Source organism: Salvelinus sp. IW2-2015, linkage group LG15, assembly GCF_002910315.2.
Source record: "Salvelinus sp. IW2-2015 linkage group LG15, ASM291031v2, whole genome shotgun sequence".
Taxonomy (NCBI): Eukaryota; Metazoa; Chordata; class Actinopteri; order Salmoniformes; family Salmonidae; genus Salvelinus; species Salvelinus sp. IW2-2015.
The window spans coordinates 15,723,082-15,747,246 of record NC_036855.1 but is presented as its reverse complement, the minus strand read 5'-3'; the positions used below and the strand labels follow the sequence as shown (position 1 = coordinate 15,747,246).

At 44.6% G+C, this 24,165-nt stretch overlaps 2 protein-coding genes across 3 annotated transcripts; both read right to left on the bottom strand.

Annotated features, from left to right (window-relative positions):
- Nucleotides 1-273: 273 nt before the first annotated feature.
- LOC111973841 (uncharacterized) lies at nt 274-5,166 on the bottom strand. The gene is made up of 11 exons (XM_024001262.2): nt 4,999-5,166; nt 4,477-4,642; nt 4,162-4,336; nt 3,950-4,022; nt 3,649-3,767; nt 3,401-3,467; nt 2,903-3,268; nt 1,995-2,190; nt 1,611-1,774; nt 1,397-1,502; nt 274-1,224 (listed from the first exon to the last, which is right to left on the bottom strand). Exons 2-11 carry the CDS (start codon nt 4,631-4,633, stop codon nt 1,130-1,132), a joined length of 1,518 nt encoding a protein of 505 aa, XP_023857030.1. The 5' UTR covers nt 4,634-4,642; nt 4,999-5,166; the 3' UTR covers nt 274-1,129.
- A 324-nt stretch (nt 5,167-5,490) lies between these two features.
- On the bottom strand, nt 5,491-18,922 carry fkbp15b (FKBP prolyl isomerase family member 15b). Of its 2 annotated transcripts, XM_024001684.2 has the most exons (29): nt 18,122-18,922; nt 14,445-14,548; nt 14,257-14,335; nt 14,064-14,133; nt 13,869-13,943; nt 13,672-13,770; nt 13,439-13,588; nt 13,247-13,315; nt 12,981-13,124; nt 12,726-12,877; nt 12,580-12,628; nt 12,336-12,452; nt 12,152-12,236; nt 11,853-11,956; nt 11,483-11,683; nt 11,302-11,400; nt 11,098-11,192; nt 10,860-10,962; nt 10,556-10,588; nt 9,922-10,093; nt 9,663-9,799; nt 8,434-8,589; nt 8,186-8,338; nt 7,880-7,972; nt 7,644-7,757; nt 7,447-7,554; nt 6,741-7,330; nt 6,431-6,536; nt 5,491-6,127 (listed from the first exon to the last, which is right to left on the bottom strand). In XM_024001684.2, exons 1-29 carry the CDS (start codon nt 18,169-18,171, stop codon nt 6,053-6,055), a joined length of 3,582 nt encoding a protein of 1,193 aa, XP_023857452.1. In that variant the 5' UTR covers nt 18,172-18,922; the 3' UTR covers nt 5,491-6,052. The 2 variants fall into 2 exon arrangements, with proteins under 2 accessions (XP_023857452.1, XP_023857453.1); XM_024001685.2 differs by lacking the exon at nt 10,556-10,588 and having other exon boundaries at nt 18,122-18,921.
- Nucleotides 18,923-24,165: the final 5,243 nt, after the last annotated feature.

Here is a 24,165-nt window from a genome sequence, read left to right as displayed (position 1 = left end):
CAAGTTTATCTTTTGTAGACGATTTTATCATAATAAAAACACATTTTAACTATGTTTTAAAGTGAAATATTTAGAGGTTGGCAATGGCAACTGATCAAAACAGCCAAATTGGGAATTTCCTCGATGACTCTACAGTGACACCTGGTGCCCTCTCATAACCATGAAGGTGGTGGACTCCATTTAAACCCTGTGGTGAGAAGCACCTACAATCCTGATATGCAAGGCTACCATGAAGCTGACTAATGTCAAATAATCAAATACTGAATCATGACATAACTGAATAAGAATTGTTAATTGATTGTTGAATAAGGATTAGGCAGTATAAATCATGTAAGTTAACATACACTGAGTAGACAAAACATGAAATTAAGAACACCTTCCTAATATTGAGTTACACCCCCGCTTTTGCCCTCAGAACAGCCTCACTTCGTCGGGGCGTGGACTCTACAACGTGTCGAAAGCGTTTCACAGGTATGCTGGCCCATATTGACTCCAATGCTTCCCGCAGTTGTGTCAAGTTGGCTGGATGTCCTTTGGGTGGTGGACCATTCTTGACACACAAAACTGTTGAGTTCTTGACACAAACCGCTGCGCYTAGCACCTACTACCATACCCCGTTCAAAGGCACTTAAATCTTTTATCTTGCCCATTCACCCTCTGAATGGCACACATACACAATCCATTTCTATATTGTCTCAAGGCTTAACAATCATTCTTTAACCTGTCTCCTCCCCTTCATCTACACTGATTGAAGTGGATTTAACAAATGACATCAATAAGGAATCATAGCTTTCACCTGGATTCACCTGGCCAGTCTATGACATGGAAAGAGCAAGTGTCCTTAATGTTTTGTACACTTAGTGTATATTGTTACGTTACCATGTTAGGCTATACTTGACATGAAAAAAAAGCAAGCTACCAGATGTATTTATCTAAAGCATAAGAATAGCTCTGGATGAAATATATGAATGTTCACAGGCATGATGAGTACATTTACTCCTGGATCTTAGTCCTGGATCGTTCAGTGTCAGTCTCTTCATATTCAAGGTTAACCATCTCCATAGGTATCGGAGTTGACGCTAGAGGGTGGAGGGGATGGCTGGGACCCTGAAGACCTGTGCCCTTTGTCCTAAGAGCTCCTACCTGGCCTCTCTAAGGCTCCTAGACCTCCTTCAGCATCTCTCTCTGGGCATAAGCCAAATTCCTTATCCTCTCCTTGACAGTCTGTGGAATCACATGGAGATTAGGAAAATTATCTGAGAATATATTGCATATATGGACACTTCTGATGTACAAATGTACATACATTTTAAAAAGTAGCAGATGAATGACGATACAATAACAAATATCAACATTAAAAACTGAGAACCATCCTATACGGTATTGATATACTCACCACTGTAGTGTGAAGCTGTGTCCTGAAGGTACATCATGGAGTTCTGAGGAGCGATGGTGCCCTTGTTGCCTGGATCCACATCACTTAGGTAATCTCCATCTAGGAGCTTAAAGAACATGTCAGATCAGTTTCAATGCAGGGATGAATTTTGGTTTTGATTGGTTCACTCTGAGTATGTTGGCTAGCTTTGAGAGGTGTAGAGTCGGACAATTACTTGGTGCAAGGGGTTTTGACAGCTGAGTTTGGATCTGCTACAGAACTTGAAGGAACTGTTTGACACCAATGAGTTAAGGCACTTGGATATGGAGGCCAGTGGACCACCACCATGGCCACACCACATCCCATCCAAACATTCCAGGCAGCGCCACACAGCTGGACCTGAAGTGCACACACATCTTCCTCAACAACATTCTTTGCAATCTTTCTCTCTATTTGCATCACACCAAAAMACATATACAAGTTTGTTACAAATGAGCGGTTCTTTGATCACCTTGATCCATTCAATGCCAAATCTACAAATCTGTAAGTCTCTTTGTGACAGCATGGCACAGCGTCCTGGCTTGCATACAATATGCAGCCTAGAGCTCCAGTGTGTTACCTTTGGACAGAGGGCTCCTTGGGTCGTGATGGAGCATGGCCTTTGGGATGGGGTAGAAACCAAAGCCTGTCTGGCTGACAGTCATGTCCTCTGGGGGAAATGGCTTCTCTCTGTCACAGTTGGGTGGAAGGTTGTGCTTCCTCCACAGATAGGTCTGTCTTCTCAGACTATCCCAGTCAATGCCACCCCCACCAGTCTAGAGTAATAGSCATGAAGACAGAAGAAAAAGGAAATAGAGCAACAACAAAAAACTCAACCAAAACAACAACATGGGTTGCCAGATTTTCCTTATTCAAGTGTAACACTCTACAAAAATATATATATTTTCGACTAAACTAACGGTTCCTCGCTTCATTTCCACCCACCAACAGGACATTACAATAGACAAGTGTTGTCTACAATAAGTAGCATACATCCCAGACAGTGTATTTGGCAATAATTCAGTTAAGTTTAAACTCTTCATTTATTTATCAACAGCTGAGCAGGAATTTGTTCCATTCTTCCTGGACTAAAGATTGGCTGTTCGAGGAAGTACGTGACTACTGACCACTCCCTACACGAGATGCTGAAAACAGAAAATAAACAGTTATAAAACCAGGCAGAAAAGCTGAGTGTAATAGGAGCTATCGGGGCCTGCATCTCCAGAACCAATGCCCAGTCTCACTCTCCCATGACTCTCCCTCACTGTGGAACCAAAGCAGGGTTTTCCCCCTCTCTCAACCACTCAGCAAGCCTGATGAATATGGATTGAAAGGCAGCAACATGCTTCATGGCTATTGGTTACATGTAAATTAAACAGCACTGGAGACAGGCCTTTTAATGATCAGACAGACCAGTCATACTCAGAGCAGAGAATCATTATGTAAAAAGAGAATGCCATGAGACAGTAGTATGATAGTATGAGTGACCTTGCTGTCCAGTTTGTACTTGTATGTTGAGATGTCCTGCTGGGTGTGTCTTCTCAGTACCCTCTCCCTGACACTGTGGAACACCACAGGCTTGTTCCTGAGGAGGAAAGCACTGGGGAGCCTGGGTGCTGGGGGAGGGTGTGGGCTGGTATGAGCCTGGGTCTGGGCCTCGTCCTCCTCCCTCTTGGGGTCAGTGTCTGTGTCAGGCTTGGCCAGGGCAAGGTCTGTTGGGTGGACAGTTTGCTGTGCCACTGGGGAGCTCAACCCATGCTCACTTCTCGGCTTTGACGTCAATGTTGTCAGCTGGAACGGCACCCTCTTCCGCACATCCTTGGACTCTTGGACTTGAATTCTTGGATTTCTGTTCTATAATATACAAGAAAGACTAGTAAATATAACTGGTTAACGAAATAGGCCTATTCATTAACACTAATGTAATACAAAGACAAATAACCTGCCACAAACCATTTATGAAAGCTGTGTAAATATAGTACTCACAATTTTTGAGGTTTTTAAGGACGGAAGGCAAATTAGCTCCTTGACAGGTACATAGGGAGATTTAGGCCTGTGATCAAAAAAGGCAATTTGCATATCTGCCAAGTTTAACGCCTAAAAAGGTAATGTGGTAATCAAACGATGCAAATTTCCAAGGTCTAGGCCTACAACATAAAAAGTACAGCACAAGGTGACTGAGTATGATGAAAAATAAAGATACAATCAACATCAAATACAATAATTCAAGTGACCTGTTTTGGGCTTGGCACTGCGGGATGTGTTGGGGATTGGGTACCCACATCACTAGGGAGCCAGAGCCCCATGATGCACTGGAACAGCTGGCCAACTGATTGATCTGAGCTGTGCTGAGCTGCAATAACACCCACAACAGACATTACACTGGATCAGCTATACTCCGATCAATATTACTCACCATGGAAAAGTATAGCCTACAAAAACTCCATCTTTGGTTTTCAACAAAGGGTGTAAGACAAAGTCAGCAAGCCTTGCGTCTGACTTTAGGCCTACTGTCTCTGTGTAACTGTGACAAACCTTTACTTCCTTGTGTTGTTTATTACGAGGACTATGGTCAACAGAGTTTAACCCTGGAACGTGAAGGTCTGCACTGCAAAGAAGAATTAGAGAGTAGGAGGACCCCTATGCAAATCCATTGTTTAAACTTMAACTATAAATGATAACTCTGTTCTCTGTTTCAGTATACTGAATGGCAATATACTATATTGACTTATTAGGCTATTACTAACCTTGTGTTATGCTCCCGCTGGTGGGCTTGTGACTGGCTGGAGAGAAKAGTTAGAGAGGCATCTGTGGCAAAATTCTCCTTGCTAAGCGTCTTGTAAAGCAGCTTCACTTTWGGGGTCTTTTGGCCCTCAGTCCACTCCGATACATTAACCACACTAAGGGTTGGAAACTCTTCCACTGAACAGCAAGAACAGCACTGTTAATCCACTTTGACATATGGTCCATATGAGCCAGCAGCTGCTCAATGCATTTTACAGTACTGCTGTGTGTGTTTGAAAGAGAGGAGAGAAATTGAATTGCAATACATGACTGCCTACCATCTACAGTGGCTCTGCCCCCATCTGATGTTCTTGGCTTTATGTAGCGTGGGACGCCTTTGGCAATGCGCTGCTCCGACTCCCAGCAGCAAGGATGAGCGCACATCGCCCAGAAACAGTGGGCCTCATCCAAAACCTCACTGGCAAGGCTGCCCATGGACTACACCTGAGTGAGAGAATGCAATCATGTAGCTAGTCCTGTAGTACATATACTACTGTTAGCTATCTAATGTCCATACTAGCATACCACTTAGAATGCATTCCCAATAATAGCTAGCTACATTGGTTCAATCTATGTAGCTAATGTGCTATTGTAAATATTATAACAGAGCCGCTAAAATTTTTGGAGAAGCACCTGGCCTTGTGCTCTGTCTGTTTCTCGTTAATTGGAAGGAAACTACTTTTTTAAAGAGAAACTTAGTGTACTAGTAGCTAGCTAGCCAGCCATCCATTTCTACAGTAACGTTAACTCTGCAATGCTTATTGAGCAGAACCCCCAATCCGAGTGCAACGCATACGTACCTCGCGTAGGGCACCCTAGATAAATGAATGGAATAAMTATGTTAGGCTAATTTAGCCAGATAAAAATAAGCGTCGCTGGTAAACAACTCTGCTAGCTAGCTACCCAAGAAGAGCCAACTGTCAGAACTTGCGTTGCCAAGCAACGGCGAAACACTTCCATACTAGTTCTCCACCTGCTGGTCAGTTTTTACACCAAAACCCATCCTCTCTTGGAGGATGCTCTGCATAGCCTTCCATACCAATGACTCATTTTAGGCATACTATATTATATGGTGTTATGGTAAATGTGTCAACACCAAATTATGATCCAGTTTTGTCATTGTATTTTTTAACGTTTTAATTGCAGTAAGTATGCTRTAGGCTAGCGGTATCAGCATTCATTGATTGCAGGTCGTTGGTTTGATTATGGATGTCATACCAAAATGATGCAGAAATATCTCTGGTGCAATATCTTGTGGAAATACAAGAAAAAATTWAAAGAATATGTGGACATCTTTTTTATATGTTTTTTATTTTCTGGAATGAATCTCAGCAAACATTTTTAAAAGTTAGATGTTCTTGAAGCATCAAGCCCTCTATTAATACACAACAGCCTTGTAACCCTGACAACAAGCAAACAGACATCTTAAATCAAATCAGATAAATGAACATCCAAGCTACAGTAGTTAAAATACCCTAGACCATCATTTTAGTCTCAAAGACCCAATGAAAGCAACAAATTACAGGGCTAACAGATGGATTGACTTTGATTGCATGGGGGGGGGGTATTTCTGGTGGATTTCATCAGACTTAATTGATCAAAGGTGGCTTTCAGGCAACAGCAATCAGGTCAGCCCTACACATCTCAACATGGCACACAGATCTTTAACCGCAGTGTTCAGGGCAGTCTGACAGGACGTCCTTCTCACTCACATTGTTGAGTTGCCTTATCTCAGACAGACTGAGTTCACTACATGTTCATCCAGGTATAGTCTCTTCTAGGACAGTGGAAATCATCTCTCTAGAGGATGGCCTTCAAGACTCATAAGACTTATCACTTCAGTTGTTGCTCAGCTCAGCCCAGCCAGTCAAGATCTTCATCCTCTTCATCRCCAAACAGAGGGGCTGGGGGAGGTCGCCCCTTCAAGCTCTTAGAAAACATGGCAAAAATATATCAAATGTGAGTTGTGTTCAGTAATCCTATGCTGACCAACCACAAAACACTTATGAGACTGTTCGGAAATGAATTAAGTAATTCAGAACAAGTTCCTGTCATAGACATTCAACAACAGAGGATCCTGCCACTGAATTATATCTTGAAACCAGCTTTATGTTACCTGATGTACTATTCAGTAGGCCATGTAACAGACAAACATTACTGACAAACAAGGGGAACAGAACCAGTGTGTATAAATCTGAGAGAACTGGTGTGGCTCTACTGATCCTTCCTCACCAGCTCATCCTCCTCCTCCTCAGTGGGTGGTGGTGGGGGTTTGGTTGGGGCTGTGCTCTGGAAAAATGTCTCCTTTCCATTTTCCTCTCCTACTCCCTCAGTCAGACTGAGAGAATAGAACACACAMGTGAGAATGGACATAGAGTAGAGCAAGGAGGGAGAGCAAGGGGGGTTGGGGATAGAAGGCAGAGAGAGAGGTGCAGGAATTCATGCATATTAGCAAGGGACAACAGACTTATTATGAACATAGATGCGGCTCAGTTGAATGAGACTGGGTTGTGTATTTCACTGGTCTCGCTAGAAAACTCACCTTACTTTCCCAGGACTGTCATGCAGAGGGCTTGGTGGAGGTGGGGGCTGGGTTGGAGGACCTGTGGCTTTGGGGCTAGTTATTTCCAGTTCACCCATGGAACCCTCAATAGTGACACTCACTTTTTTCACCTCTGGGGTAATTACGTCACCTTCTGACTGACTTTCCTGTCCCATCTCAGAGGGCAGATTCTCCTCAGGGTTTATGTCAGTGGGTYCCGAAGCCTCGGTGGTGTTCTCTCCCAGTGGCTCGGGAGATGTTGGTCGTGGCTGGGTTGAGTGTGATTGGTGCTCTGGTTTTGTGTGGATGTCTGACGCTAGCTCCACCTTAGTCGGCTTCTCGGTCTTTGGTACTGCCTCCAGACGAGCCCTCTCCTGCACATCTCTGGGGTCTCCCTCTCTCTGCCCAACGGCCTCACTAGGCTGCTCTGACTCTGTCCTCTGCTCCTCCTCTTCCTCCCCATTCACATGGACATCCTGTGGTGGTCTCTCCTCTCTACACTTCACATCACTGATCTCCACCACCTCTTCCTTTTCACTCCGATGGGACGAAGGTCTCTCAGTAACGTTGAGCAGTTGCAACGTAACACTCTGAAGGTCAAACACCAACATTAATTCACCCAAATCCCTTTCAGTCCATCTCCATTGTGAATAACACAGTAGTAAGATATAAAAGTTTTGATAATTGTCAAGCAGAGATGCATTACCTTTATGGTGTTGACGATTATACTGAGCACAGCGCTGCCTGTGTAGGTCTCATGTAGGTCAAACTCCCCTCTCAGAGAGTGGAACACTCCGTTCATCACACGCTTCACCTGCCAGGGCACACAGGGCTAGGGTCAAACCATGAAGTACAGGTAAGACAGACACTCAGTTGTGAAACATGACTCTGTGTCCCTCTCACCTCCCCTGCAGTGTCCTCTTGGCCCCTTTGCTCTGCCAGCCTCCTTTCCAGCTCAGCCACTCGCCCCTCAAGCTTCTGTTTCATAGCTGATGACTGCTCCTCCAGGCCTGAATACTGAAAGAGAGGAGAACGAGAGAAAAGAGAGAAAGAATGTGAGTGTGTGAGAAAGAGGACTTCATTATGATATGGAGAGAGTTAGCTGCTAATGCTACACTAACATGTAAACACATCAGTACCTTTTCTTGTAGGACCTGCAGCTTCTCGTCCTGTACCTGCTGCTGTAGCAGGCACTGCTCCTCTGAGTCCCTGGACTGCTTCAGAGCTGAGAACTGTTAGAMTGCGTTAGAACCACTAAACTCTCACAGATTAAGCTACACAAGTAATTTCCCAGCCTTAGAACTTATGGAATTCCATTGTTGTATAACAGTAACAAATCCCCCCTTAGCCACACAATATAAAATGATGTATTAACTCAGGAGTCCAATGGGGCATCAGGAGAGAGAAAGCTTTGTGTACGGTATAATATGGGTTAGGCTGTTGACCTTTTCCTGTAGMTGGGTCAGTCTCTGCTCCAGTGTGTCCCTTTGCTCTGCCAGTTCGGCCATCTGACGCCCCTGCTGCTCCTTGGCTGAGGCCAGAGCCTGCTCACACTTCCCCTTCCACTCCTCCTCCAGCTCCGCTTGCAGCTGGGCTAGCTGGAACACACACACGCACAGTCAGCCGTACACGCACGCACAATTACTCTTCACCCTCTCCCCATAGACAAATATTATTACACCCTGTACAGTACCTGTTCTGAGGCTGCCTGGCCAGTGCTGGTCCTGGCCTTGCGGAGCTGTGTCTTTAGACTGTCCATGTCCTGCTGGCTGCTCCTCCTCAGCTCCTCCATCTCCTCATCACACCGCTGTCTCTCCGCCTGCCACTTCCTCTTCCTGTCTGACAGCGTCTAAGAGAAGAAAGATGAAGCTACCCTTAGACACCGATCTAATTTCAGTTTTAGGTCCTTTTCCCACGCTATTGGTGAAGGTTATGGTATAGGATTGAAGAGAACTGAGATCTGTAAGCTGATCCTAGATCTGTGCCTTTGGGCAATTTCTAACAGAGCCGTATGCATTGGAGGCTAAATCTAAAAGTTACATTTTAATGTCAAGTGCACGATTTTCCGGGCCTTTCTTTCACACTGCCTGATAGAGGTCCTGGATGGCAGGGAGCTTGGCCCAAGTAATGTACTGGGCCGTCCGCACCACCCTCTATTGCACCAGGCAATTGAGTGCGGTGCTGTTGCCATACCAAGCAGTGATGCAGCCAGTCAAGATGCTCTCAAGGGTGCAGTTGTAGAACCTTTGTTGAGGATTTGAGGGCCCATGCCAAACCTTTTCAACCTCCCGAGGGGGAAGAGGCGCTGTGCGCGTGTGAGTGGACCATTTTAAGTCCTTAGTGATTTGGACATAGAGGAAATTGAAGCTCTAGACCCGGTCCACTACAGCCCCGTCGATGTGGATGGGGGCGTGCCCGCCATCCCATTTCCTGTAGTCCACAATCAGCTCCTTGGTCTTACTGACGTTGAGGGAGAGGTTGTTGTCACTGATCTCCTCCCTGTAGGCTGTCTCATCGTCGCCAGTGACCTACCACCGTTGGGTCATCAGCAAATGGAGTGTGGAGTGCAATTGAGACTCCGTCGTCTATGGATCTGTTGGGTCGGTATGCAAGTTGGAGTGTCTCGGGTGTCTGGGATGATGGAGTTGATGTGTGCCATAACCCGCCTTTCCAAGCACTTCATGATGACAGATGTGAGCGCTACAGGGCGGTAGTCATTGGGGCATGAAGCCTTAGAGTTCTTGGGAACAGGAATGATGGTGGTCATCTTAAAACATTACAGACTGGGACAAGGAGAGATTGGAAATGACCGTGAAGATGCCTGCCAACTGATCTGCGCATGCTCTGAGAACGCGCCCTGGAATACCATTGCGCCCAGCGCCCTTGCGAGAAAACAGCCCACAGACACTGTGCCATACTCACTCGTTCCAGACTTTCTTTGTCAGTCTTCAGGTCCTGCAACTCCTCCTCCATGTTGTTTACTCTGAGCTCCATCCCTTTGCGTTTCTGCTTCTCTGTACGGTACTGGGCCTGGTCTCGCTCTGACGTCTCCTTTAGCTCTACTCAAAAACACACATTTAGTCTCACACCAACAAACACACTCTCACTGACACCTTTCTAACCAATTTAAAAAGAAAAACATTGTGTTTATAGCACATAATTATGTAAGAGTAGTGCAAACCTTCCAGTTGGGTCTCTAAGGAGGAGATGCGTGTGCAGTGTGTGTCACTGTCCTGCAGGGCAGAGGTCAGTTTGCTCTGCAGCTCTGCAGCCCTCTGCTGGTGAGACGTGGCCTCCTGCTGCAGCTGGGACACCCGCGCTGTACACGTGGCCAGCTCCTCTGTCAGACGCACCTGAGCGACAGAGACAAGTACTGTTAGTCAGCGGTGTTGTCTGTCTATACAATACACAGTCCAAAGGCAGGCTGTGTCCCAATAACCTAAACTAACGTATTTCCTTCATGATCACTAATCTGACTGGAAATAAATCAAGATGTTGGGAACTGTCAGTGTCCAGTCCTTTTTCCAGTGGTCATGAAGGAAAGGCGACGAGGAAAGGAGGCCATCTCATAGTTTTGGGACACAGCCATAGACAGTGCGAGCGGACAGTGGTCATGGTGATTGGCTGGACGTGATGAGTGAGAGACAGAGTTAACATGGAGCCTGACAGCATGATCCTGTGGGAAGAAGATGACTGGTGAATTATGATGACTGATGAGGAGGAAAGGGCTGAARAAAAAAAAAGAAAAGTCAGCAAAAAGGGGGACGGGAAGGAGGATGAGTGGAGGAAGGTAGAGCGAGAGCTAACAGGCTCACCTGGCCCAAGCACAGGTCCTGAGGCAGTGCATGCTGGAAAGAGAGAGCAGTCACTACTAAAGGTCCTGAGAGGAACACAGCAGGACAAACAGCCAGGAGCTACAGCAGTCATTCTGTTAATCTAGTCCCCAGACAAAAAGAACACTAATATCCCTAAAGCCATGTTAGATAGTGTAATAGAGCCATTAAGTCACATGAGAATAATGAGCCCTGGCTGTGAGAGTATAAGAGAAGGTTAGTTCCTCCTTCCAGGTTGATGACAGTATATACAGAAGTACAGTAGGGTGGTGGTACAGTGATCTACCTTATCCTGCTCAGCCTGCAGCACCCGGACCTGGTTGTGTTCACTGGAGGACTTCAGGGAATCATTCCTCTGCTCCATCAGCAGGTTACTCTGCTCCATGTATCTGGACAACAACAAAAGAGACAAGCCTGGCTGGACACGCAGGGAAAATCAACGGCTGTGTCTGAAATTGGTATGTGAATATGGTGCCATTTCAGATCCCCCAATGTTAACTTCTGCATCAATGTCTGCGTCTTACCTCTGGTTCTGGTTGATGAGCTCCCCAATCTTGTGGTTCTGCTCCTCTACACGTGAGCTCTTCTCATAGACATCCTTCTTTAAAGATTCATTTTCCTGTACAGTAAATATAGTGAGATACAGTGAGAGAAAAAACAAGTAGACATTTTACTAAAGTATTATTAGGGAATTAAATCCCTAACACACCCCCCCAACCAGACTATACCTGAATGATTCTTTGGATGTTGTGCATAATCATGGATGTTTCCATATTGACACTGGGCATAGCCAATGAGTGGCCTCCTTGCCTCTGAAGGTCGTCAACCTGTCAAATCGATGAGAAGTGAAAAACTGGAGGTGGAAATGTCTGATACAGAAAGAGAAATAAAAATAATAATATTGCTGACCTTTGACGCCAACTGGTCCACTTTATCGGCCACTTTGCCGACAGCCAATCGGATCTCAGTGTTGTGCTGCCGAGCTTCAGTCATGAGGAAGGAAGTGACCTCTCCAGTGCCTCCCATGTATGGCACTGTCTGGGTGGGGTAAATCTGGCCCATTTGTTGAAGTTGAGAGGGAGCCATAGAGGACTGTGGGTAGGCATAAGGCTATGAAAAAACATAACAGACTGATTCAATGACGCAGCAGAGAATGGAGGAAGATTCGTTAGAAAAGAGGTTAGCCTTTAAGTCAGCTCTGCAGCCAATACAAAATAGCATGGAAATTAGTTTAAATGTTTGACAGTTGAACGATGAAGATGACATTTGTCATTCTCACCTGAAAGGCATGGGCGGAGCCTGGCATCACAGGCTGCGGAGCAGCAGTTGTCATAGCGACAGGCATCAAGGCAGAGGGCGGTGCCCCATGAGGGTAGGAAAGCACTGTAGGAAAAATAAACATTATGTACAAACTGAGAAATTACATCCCAGGGCATCAACAAACATCGACACCCTGAAAAGAAAGCTTTATAGCAAATCTCAGTCTAATCGGTCTTAAAAAAGTGTGATATTAGACCATTTATTGGCCAGCTAAACATGGAGAGTGATGACTCCAGCAGAGGTTGTGGGAGAGCTCACCTTGCACTGGAGCTTGGGGGGCAGGGGAGATCTGCACAGGAGAGGGAGCAGCAGGACGCTCCTTCACTCTGGACACACTGGGGTCCTGAAGGAAGACACTGGTTATATCTGGCATCATTATCTCAGCTCATATTCTGTAGGTGCAGCTATGTGAAAATACAATCCCTTGGACCCTCCATCTCACCTCCATCTCAGAGTCACTGGAGTCTGGCTGGGAGGAGGGCCCTGCCATGAAGGGCAACATAGGCTGGCCCATCTTGGCCATGCGAGAGATCAGCTTGGCTTTGGTGGCATCTGGATTCTGGAGCCATGGGAAGATTAAGGAGTAGGTTATACCTCATCAGCCTGATAGGGCTTGGGTTACAAACAGGTCAGCTTTACACATTTTATATTAAAGTCTAATGTTACTCAGAAGAGAAAGCACTCACTGTCAACTGTTCACTGATGGAATTCGACTTTGACCGAAGTAGTGGTTCCCTGAAAACGAGAGGGTGAAAACAATGAAAGAAGGACAAAGACAAGAAATGAGCTGGGGGAGATGGTTATGAGTGTTCAGGAAAGCCTGTACTCTTACCCTGGTCTCCCAGGGCTTGTAGAAGGGGGCTGAGCGGGCCCTGCTGGTAGGTCCGGGCCCAGGTTCTCCATACTGGGGGCAGGTGAGGAGGCAGCAGAGTCCCGAGACCCAGCACTGGCACGGTCAGACACACTGTCCTTCGCCAACTTCAACTGAGGACACAATAGAAGAGCATGAGGAGACAAAGAAACTCAATTGTGACTTCTGGCTTAATGTTATCGGACAGTCCCATTTGAGAGATGCTGGACGTCCTACCCGTCGTAGCTCTGCCTCAAAGATAAGTGTGCAGTCTGCTGGGACGCAGTTGGCCACTCCTTGGGAGCCGTCTCCCAGACTGGGGGGTATCACCATGAGACGCCGGCCTGACTTCCTCATACCCAGCATGCCCTCCTCCCAGCCCTGGCAATTAGAAAGGAGAGAGAGGAAGCTGTAAGTTCCCCATGCACCTACTATTCTTCTTGAGAACAGAAGCTGTGCCCATACAACCCAAATGACTCACCCATAGGACATCTATGACTCACCTTCATCACTTTTCCAGCGCCAAGTTTCAGTCGTAGTAGCTTGTCTTTGTTCAGGTTGGAGTCAAACACCTGAAACAATAGTTGAATATTACAAGACCACTGCTGTACCACTACATCCCAGGGCAAAGAGGACACACAGCTATGTGCAAAGCACTGATCTCTAATGGCACAATAAACACAGCGATATCTTACCTGTCCGATGGCATGGTTCTGCAGGAGCCATCCTGTGTATGCCACCTCCAGGGAGTCTCCATTCTCAACCCCCTGCCCCTCCCCTAGTGTCAGGTCCTGCACCACCACCATATCTAAGGCGGGGGCGCTGTTCACTTTTGCCAAACACACCTAAATCAAAGACAAGYCAATCACTTTTATATCAGTATTAAATTAAACAAACTCAAACTCAGAGTCCATCTGCTGTCCTTCACCTCTTTACAAAAGTCCACGGCAGCTTTGTCTGTGTCAAACATCAGGGACCAGTTCTGACGCTGGTCGTCATAAAAAGTGCAGTAGTTGCTGGGCTGAACCTGCAGAAGACAATGGGAAAGAGTAAGAGCTGAGATTCTTTAAGTGAAGCCAACTGGCTCGCTTTTCACTTGCTCAGGTTCTTCTGACACAAACTCACCGTAAAGGCGAACCCAACATGAATCGTGGCCGCAGTCACTTGTTTCTGTTGACTGGCGTACAGCAAGAGTTTGTACTACGAAAAAACAGACAGGGAACTTTTACGCCATTTTTAGCAAACTTGCATGATGATAAGCATGTTCAAAGAGACAGAAATCATGAACATTTATTCACATTTAAAAAAATAAAAGCACACCTCTTTGGTTGTGTGGTTACCCAGGACTGCAGCTCCAAGCTTTCCTTGTTTCTGATACTGTCCATTAAGACTAAACAAAAAGATGCACGATCAATTATGGAGTAAGTCATGAACTCAAAACAAATGAATGGGTCTCGTCACAGGATCAACAGGGTGGCATTTCAAGTCATTTGTACAGTTTAAAGATACTCACTATTTGAAAGCATGGATAGCTGTAGCCAATAATACTGCAGGAGCACCAGGAGGGCCAGTGGGTTTCTGGGCAGGAAGTCCTGGAAATTAAAACATGCTCTATTGTCAGTAAACACATCTCAGTTTCACCTGATCATGTTAACCTAACTTTGGTCATATTTCCTTCCATTGCTAAAATGATGTTTTTACCTGGATTCAGGGTCTTCCTAGGCTGTTTAGGGGCTGTATATTGGAAGGATTCATTCCCCTGACTAGGTGCTTGGTCCAGTCCAAAAAGTGATGCCAGCTTTGCCCTGAAATAACACAGCAGGGATCATCAACTAGATTCAGCCGCAAGCTGATTTTTTTCTTGGGCGGATGGTCAAGGAGGCGGAACACAGTGCATTCAGACCCCTTCACTTTTCCCACATTTTTTACATTACAACCTTATTCTAAAATGTATGAAAATAGATGTTCCTCAATCTACACACAATACAGCATAATGACAAAGCGAACAGGTTTAGAAATGTTTGCATATGTATAAAAATATATAATTTTCTTCTTTAAATGTTTTATTTATTTACATAAGTATTCAGACCCTTAGCTAAGAGACTCGAAATTGAACTCAGGTGCATCCTGTTTCCATTGATCATCCTTAAGATATTTCTACAACTTGATTGGAGTCCACCTGTGGTAAATTCAAATGATTGGACATGATTTGGAAAGGCACACACTCATCTATATAAGGTCCCACAGTTGACAGTGCATGTCAGAGCAAAAACCAAGCCATGAGGTCGAAGGTATCGCCCGTAGAGCTCCGAGACAGGATTGTGTCGAGGCACAGATCTGGGGAAGGGTACCAAAACATTTCTGCAGCTTTGAAGGTCCCCAAGAACACAGTGGCCTCCATTCTTAAATGGAAGAAATTTGGAACCACCAAGACTCTTCCAACTATCTCTGCAGCACTCCACCAATCAGGCCTTTATGGTAGAGTGGCCAGACGGAAGCCACTCCTCAGTAAAAGGCACATGACAGCCCGCTTGGAGTTTGCCAAATGGCACCTAAGGAACTCTCAGACCATGAGAAAAAATATTATCTGGTCTGGTGAAACCAAGACTGAACTCTTTGGCTTGAATGCCAAGCGTCATGTCTCCCCAAATACAGGTGTGCCAAGCTTGTAGCATCATACTCAGAAGACTTGAGGCTGTAAACACTGCCAAAGGTGCTTCAACAAAGTACTGAGTAAAGGGTCTGAGAATACTTATGTAAATGTGATATCAGTTGTCTATAAATTTGCAAAAATGTCATTATGGGGTATTGTGTGTCGATGGATTTTGGGGAAAAAAAGTTTATTCATTTTAGAATAAGGCTGTAACGTAATAAAATGTGGAACAATTGAAGGGGTCTGAATACTTTCCGAATGTACTGTAATTACAAATAATTTATAGACTGCAAATTGACCACAAGAAGCCCAAACAGATATAATAGTTGACTAAAACATMATTTCTAATCTTGCTTACATTTGTATACAATCACATATCTCTCTATAATGTGTGGGAATACTTTGAAACAGATTTCCAAAAGTAAAATCACTTGGAGCTGATTTGCAGTCATGTCCAACAAGTAAAAATAAAATAAACATTCAGAAAACTTGAGGTACCAAAAAAAAAAAAATATATATATATATATATATATATAATTTTATTTTTTTAATCACCCGCAGGCTGCGAGATGGGGAACCCAGACATAGAGCAAGTGTTATTTAGGTTATTTCTGTAAGCCCATAATCTGCAAAAGCCCTATTGGTGTAATGAGGTCGGTCTACTTGGCTCTCTCCTAAGTGAAGTTCAAAAGAGATCAACACATATGTTCCATAGAGACAAAAAACATCTCATTGGATAAAAAGCCAAAACTATTCTGTCAATTCAGTTGTTGCCGTTTCATGGTCAACAATTTTCTTGCTTACTGTTCCTGATTTCAGCTGACAACAAATTGAAGTGAAAATGTATTTATATTGAGCACAGAGAACAAAAGCCCCATGCCCGGTTTATACAGCCACCACACACTGTATATCAAGACCCATGCCCACACAACAGAGAAAAGCTGCTCTTATGAGCCCTTTCATCTGAAAAAGACTGAGGATTTCCAAATCCCAAAGCAACTGCATCCAACAAGTCAAAATGCTAAAATTACTTGTTCATGTTAATAAGTCAAGTAGCCCATTTCCACATTTAACAGGTTGTTGAATGAAAGACGAAAACACACAACCGTGAATGTAGGTTGTTATCCCAGCAGCTCTTACTACGATACAATAATCGTACACACTAGAATAGGTATTGCACCATCATCTCTAACAATATGTTGCCATAACTGAAGCATGAATACATCACAAGAACATTCACATGCTTTCCAGCAGAAGAACCACATCACAAATTCACACCATGACCTTCCTCAACTGCCACAGACAGACCACCAGCGGCAAATTAAAGATTTGTTCATTATCGAGATGAAAATCATTAGGTTTCACTTGAACATTTCCCTCCAGAGCAGGGCCATACTGACCCTTGGATCTCCCTCCAAAGGTAGTCATTATCCCTCAGAGCAGAAGACATGGTGSGCACCTTGAGGCCTGGGTCTTTGTTGCTGACGACTGGTGGTGAAGAGTAGCCCGTTTAGCCACTTGTAAGAGAGACAGGCATGGGCCACAGACAGGCATGGGCCACCCAACAACACACTAAGTTTCAGTGTTGCCACTCTTAGCAATGCCCTCCTCTCCTTTCCCCAATGTCTTGCTCTCCAATGCAGTCACACCACCATGGCAGATTTGACACCATATCACTGGAAGAGCTGTGGAGCTCTGGCTCAGTCTGCAGTCCAGTTTGCTGAGCTGATGTGAAGGGGCAGGCAGCCCTCGCCCTACTGGCCCTAACTAGCAGCATGTGAGAGGAATTAGGAGCCACAACCCTAGCCTCTCCCTCCTTCACTGCTCCTGGCCCAGACAAGCTTTATTCCTCCAAATCATATTAGCAGAGGGAACAATTGCCCCACTAGCCAGGAAATGTTAGAGAGCAAAACAACATGCCCTAGTTGGCAGTTAGCCTGCATTGTTCAAGTGATTGAATATCTATGAACTTCAGCAGACCTATTAATTCAGCAACTGTGGTACCAAACCTCTTGAACTGAAATTGGGCTCACAGCCAAATGGGAAAACATATTGGGGTGAAATCAAACTACCCAAAACATAGGATATAGCAACAGTTGCATGAGACAAAATGTAGCAAATCGTACATGCAAATCCAATGCATTACTGTCTTTGGGTGAGAGGTGGAGGACAAAGCCTGTCTCAGAACACAGGGCTCTAACTGAGGATGCGCGAAGTGTAAGGCGAGGTCACGCTTTCCTTCGATTTATATTGTGCAATGCACGCGCCCGACTAGCTCAAATCCGTAAAATCAAATCGTATTGGTCACATACACATGATTAGCAGAGGTTATTGCGAGTGTAGCGAAATGCTTGTGCTTCTAGTTCCGACAGTGCAGCAATATCAACAAGTAATCTAACAATGTACCAGACTGTGTGTGAATGGGCTTGACTACCTTAAATTGTTGTAGTGATTTCGGGGGTAGTTGGCTACATGTCAATCAAAATGATTTCGCAGCTAGCCATTTTCCATAGCATCAGTGCAGTTTTTGTCAGTGGGTGCAGTAACTAGCTAGTTCTGTGAAAATTATAGCCTAGCCTACTTCAATTCGGGAAGTCTCTAAAAAAGCAAACAAGCAAGATATCTTAGCTTCCATTCGCTACAAAATAAGCACAGCTTCATGTAAAAGAAAAATGGTTTAGCTAGATTGGTATTAGCCAGTTAGCCTGAAAGAAAGCAAACTCACCCTCCAGTAGGCGACAGAAAATCTCCATCCTCGTCGTCAGCGGCAAACATTTTGAATGTATTTTCTTTCGTGTAGCAATAATAGTTCTCAAATATTATGATTTGTTTTGGGTTGATAAATATAATACTTATTGAGAAATAACAACGCTAGGACACCCACTAATCTGTCTTCCTGTTTCTTCTGATCATCAGCTGACATATCACCTGATCCATGGTACGTGAATTGTTCTGCTCCGGGGTAATGGCCTTATTTCCCGTTTACGACATAATGTAAATAACGCGTTGCACTCTGGGATCATTAGGGGTAAATGCCGTCTAATTCAAAAGGTAAACAAAGCAATTCAACATGTTTGCGCTAAGATATCGAGTAAAAAGACGTGAAGGGAGCCACCCTTCCAACACCAGTTATAGAAGATAATGACGTCTCATACGTTGGCTACAATGTAGAGGGTTTTCGGMGTAGAAAATCGTTTATAAGAAACGTTTAACTTGTTAGTAACAAGGTTAGCTAGTCAATTATACTGGTAGCGTAGCTAACTAGCGTTSTCTATCTGATTTCACCGTTGCTAACTATACCAATGGAAGGTTGTCCAACACAATTCAACAAATTTAGCATTATGTAATTATGTTTTATACCCAAGTCCAATGTTATAGACTTTCAAAATAAACACAAGCCATGGTGGACATGATGCTCTTCTTCTATGGTATTGTAACAACCCTGGGTTTATAAGCGCGGTTATCGACTCTGCCGCGTAGCATGCTTTTGCGGCACAGTGGATAGCGCGCTGGACTTCGGGCTATAGAAGGTCGAGGTTCGAGACTGTTTCAGCCTGGCTATAGAAGGTCGAGGTTCGAGACTGTTTCAGCCTGTTTCATTACAGTATATTGGCGATCGACAACTACTGTGCGGGGTGGAAACAGGATTCCCAAAAATGGAACAAAATCCCCCCCAAAAAATAACTACCAAATAATAAATACACTAAACTAAATCAAACGAATCTGATCCCTACACAGGCTCAATGGGGAACCTGGGAGGGCGGGTCTTCTTGCGCCAGAACCCCTAGCAAGTCTTCAGATGTAAAATCCTTAAGTCCCCATACCTTTTCTGCCACAGCCACAGTAATGTCCAGTTTGTTAGACTTGTGCTGTACAGTTAATAAATGTGGCAATGAATGCCACAAAATCCACCTTTTTAACACACTCTCTTGACTGGCAGCAAACATTTACTTCATGCTGTGGTACGTCCACGACCATATCTTCACTAGCATCACTTATTTTCTCTATTTTTATCGCCTCCGCATTGGAGATTCGATTGTTAGAACGGTCAATCTCCAGGAACTCGGGATCAGGATCCCCACCACAATTTCAGCACAGTCGTCCTACACACAGTTCTTCAATATACTCTGTCCGTCTGCACACACTTGAAAAATGGACACATCCTTTACAATTCTTACACTGCAATGGTTTGGGTCGAAAGCTCTTATAGTGTATCTTACATAACCAAGCTTCACATGCGTAGGTATTTGGTCTTCATCAAAAAACAACAGGACTGGCAGACTTTCTTATTTTTCTCCATTCACCCATCGGGTCAGACGCCGGGCATCAACAACACCAGGAATTTTGTTCAGGTATTCAACCTGAACATCTGTCATCACCCCTTAGACCAGTGCTCTACTCCGAAGTTCAAAACCCAAAACTTCTGTTGTTCGGATTCTTTTGAGGTGCAGTGCAATCTTCCTCTGTTTTTCAGAAATACACTTAATCAAAATAAGACCAGTCCTGGTCAATCTGACAGACCCCTCTTTTCCCAGCACATAATAGAACTTCAATAYTTTCTACACCTCAAACTGGTTTCCCACAAATGCATCCTTACTCAACAAACGCATCCCAACAAGAAGCGATTAATTATCATTCATACACGTATCCTCACTCCAATTTTAGACAATTTCCTTTTTGTTCCGGTCTGTTGTCCTTTCAGACATTCATCTTCACCGACTTTCCTCGATGTAATGCTTGATTCGAACACAGCATCCACTTCCGCTAACTTTCTCGTCTGCAGCTTTCCAACCAATCATCCAACCTCAATCCTTTCTCCCGATTGGCTCATCAGTAAATGCATTAGGTAAATGAGACTTAACCATGTTGTGGACTGCTACAGACCCTTTTCCAGCAGTTGACACACAGACGTCACGCACAGATGCGTTTGACTCTTGGCCATCGCCATCTGCGCACGTTCAACATAGCCTAGATGTACGTTTTTATTACTTCTAAACAAAATAACGTTTTGGGGTTCTCATACGGTAACAATTATGATGGATTCTTGCTTGAACAGTCGCTAAGATTATATTTGGTTGTGATCTTTGCAAAATAACTATTTTGGATGCAGCCGTTTTTAGCTAGAATGCTATTGCTCATTGHGTTAGGCTGTAGCAAAAGCTAGCCAAAGAGTAATTTTACTTGTTGAGTGTTTTTTGAGTATAATGCATTTGCGATGATGACACAAACATTATATTAAGCAGGGCATTCATACGAGCCGTAAAATCCAATTATAATCCAAAAGTAGTGTSAAATGCACTCATAAGCAACATGTAAATAATAGTGTTTTTTTGCTGGCKTTCTATAGGAACTACACCTTGTACCACACAGGACTGTTCTGCTAGCAGAGACAGGAATATGTTCTGGGATTCGATCGAATGGCATTGAGGAGCAAACCACCTTAGTCATCGGCTTTATCAATAAATGCATCGACTACGTCGTTCCCACAGTGACCGTACTGTGGGAGCGATATCCCATTCAGAATCCATGAATTACAGGCAGCATCTGCATCGAGCTAAAGGCTAGAGCTAACGCTTTCAAGGAGCGGGACACTAATCCGGACGCTTATAAAAATCTCGCTATGCCCTCAGACGAACCATCAAACAAACAAAGTGTCAATACGGGATTAAGATTGAATCCTACTACACCGGCGCTCATCTGATGTGTCAGAGCTTGAAAACTATTACGGACTACAAAGGGAAACCCATATGCGAGCTTCCCAGTGACGCGRGCCTACCAGACGAGCTAAATGCCTTTTATGCTCGCTTCGAGGCAAGCAACACTGAAGCATGCACGAGAGCACMAGCTGTTCTGGAAGACTGTGTGACAAAGCTCTCGGTAGCCAATGTGAGCAAGACCTTTATACAGGTCAACATTCACAAAGCTACAGGGCCAGATGGATTACCAGGATGGTCAATATGGCCAAACAGTTCTATTTTTGTTTCATCAGACCAGAGGACATTTCTCCAAAAAGTACACTCTTTGTCCCCATATGCAGTTGCAAACTGTAGTCTGGCTTTTTTTATGRCGGTTTTGGAGCAGTGGCTTCTTCCTTGCTGAGCAGCCTTTCAGGTTATGTTGACATAGGACTCGTTTTACTGTGGATATAGATACTTTTGTACCCGTTTCCTCCAGCATCTTCACAAGGTCCTTTGCTATTGTTCTGGGATTGATTTGCACTTTTCGCACCAAAGTACGTTCATCTCTAGGAGACATACCGCTCCTTCCTGAGCGGTATGACGGCTGCGTGGTCCCATGGTGTTTATACTTGCGTACTATTGTTTGTACAGATGAACGTGGTACCTTCAGGCGTTTGGAAATTGCTCCCAAGGATGAACCAGACTTGTGGAGGTCTACAATGTTTTTTCTGAGGTCTTGGCTGATTTCTTTTGATTTTCCCATGATGTCAAGCAAAGAGGCACTGAGTTTGAAGGTTGGCCTTGAAATACATGCACAGGTACACCTCCAATTGACTCATGATGTCAATTAGCCTATCAGAAGCTTCTAAAGCCATGACATCATTTTCTGGAATTTCCAAGCTGTTTAAAGGCACAGTCAACTTAGTGTATGTAAACTTCTGACCCACTGAAATTGTGATACAGTGAATTATAAGTGAAATAATCTGTATGTCAACAATTGTTGGAAAAATTACTTGTGTCATGCACAAAGTAGATGTCGTAACTGACCTGCCAAAACTATAGTTTGTTAACAAGAAATGTGTGGAGTGGTTGAAAAACGAGTTTTACTGACTCCAACCTAAGTGTATGTAAACTTATGACTTCAACTGTTTGTGAGAATGCTGTTCAATGACTACAGCTCAGCATTCAACACCATAGTTCTCACAAAGCTCATCACTAAGCTAAGGACCCTGGGACTTAACACTTCCTTCTGCAACTGGATCCTGGACTTCCTGACGAGCCGSCCCCAGGTGGTAAGAGTAGGCAACAACACGTCTGCCTTGCTGATCCTCAACACGGGGGCCCTTCAGGGTTGTGTACTTAGTCCCATCCTGTACTCCCTGTTCACCCATGACTGCGTGGCTAAACACGACTCCAACACCATCATGAAGTTTGCTGACGACACAACATTGGTAGGCCTGAACACCGACAACGATGAGACAGCCTATAGGAAGGAGGTCAGAAACCTGGAATTGTGATGCCAGGACAACAACCTCTCCCTCCATGTGAGCAAGACAAAGGAGCTGATCGTGGACTACAGGAAAAGGTGGGCCGAACAGGCCCCATTCTCATCGGATAGGGCTGTAGTGGAACGGGTTGAGAGTTTCAAGTTCCTTGGTGTCCACATCACCAACAAACTAACATGGTACAAACACASAAAGACAGTCGTGAAGAGGGCACGAAAACAGCTTTTCCCCCTCAGGAGACTGAAAATATTTGGCATTGGTCCCCAGATCCTCAAAAAGGTCTACAGCTACACCATCGAGAGCATCCTGACTGGTTGCATCACTGCCTGGTATGGCAACTGCTCGACATCTGACCGCAAGGTGCTACAGAGGGTAGTTCGTACTGCCCGGGACGTCACTGGGGCCAAGCTTCCTGCCATCCAGGACATAGGCGGTGTCAGAGGAAAGCCCCAAAAATTGTCAGACTCCAGTCACCCAAGTCATAGACTGTTTTCTCTGCTACCACACGGCAGGAGGTAACGGAGCGCCAAGTCTAGGACCAAAACGCTCCTTAACAGCTTCTACCCTCAAGCCATAAGACTGCTGAACAATTAATTAAATGGCCACCAGACTATTTTAAATTGACCCCCCCCCCCCATTTGTTTTGTACACTGCTGCTACTTGCTGTTTATTAGTTAATTCACTCCTACCTACATTTACAAATTACCTCGACTAACAGGCACCCCCGCACATTGACTTGTCCTCCACCAATTTACACAGATCGCCCTTGTGTGGCAATGTTTGTAAATACAGAAAGGGGTCTATTGAGAAACTCTTTACAGTCGTGTTTCCGTTTGTCACACGGTTGTAGCTTTTCATGGTGGTAGCATTTCTAACACAGCAAGTGCAGGTCCAGGGTCAGTTTATTCTGATGTGGTTATTGGGTTATCCTACCAAAAAACCTGAACCAAACAAAAATGACTTGATCAGCCCAATGGGGCACAATTACCGTTGCAGTATACAATGATAACCACTAGAGTGAACTGTTACTCCACTTCAATCATCCCAGTATTAGCAGAAGAAAAACATTTTAAAAAGACTGACCAGGTAAAAGCTATGATCCCTTATTGATGTTACTTGTTAAATCCACTTCAATCAGTATAGATAAAGGGGAGGAGACAAGTTAAAGAAGGATTTTTWGCCTTGACAATTGAGACATGTATTGTGTATGTGTGCCTTTCAAAGGGTGAATGGGCAAGACAAAAGTGCTTTTGAACGGGGTATGGTAGTAGGTGCCAGGAACACAGGTCAAGAATACACTGTTTCCCGTGTGTATCAAGACAGGTCCACCTCCCAGAGGACATCCAGCCAACTTGACACAACTGTGGGAAGCATTGGAGTCAATATGGGCCAGCATCCCTGTGGAACGCTTTCGACACCTTGTAGAGTACATGCCCCCAACGAATTGAGGCTGTTCTGAGAGGGGGCTTCCAAGTCAATATTAGGAATGTGTTCCTAATGTCTGGTACACTCAGTGTATACCACTAGTTAGGGGGGGGAAACACTGCAATTAGGATACCTACTCCATTGAGTTACATTTGAATGTG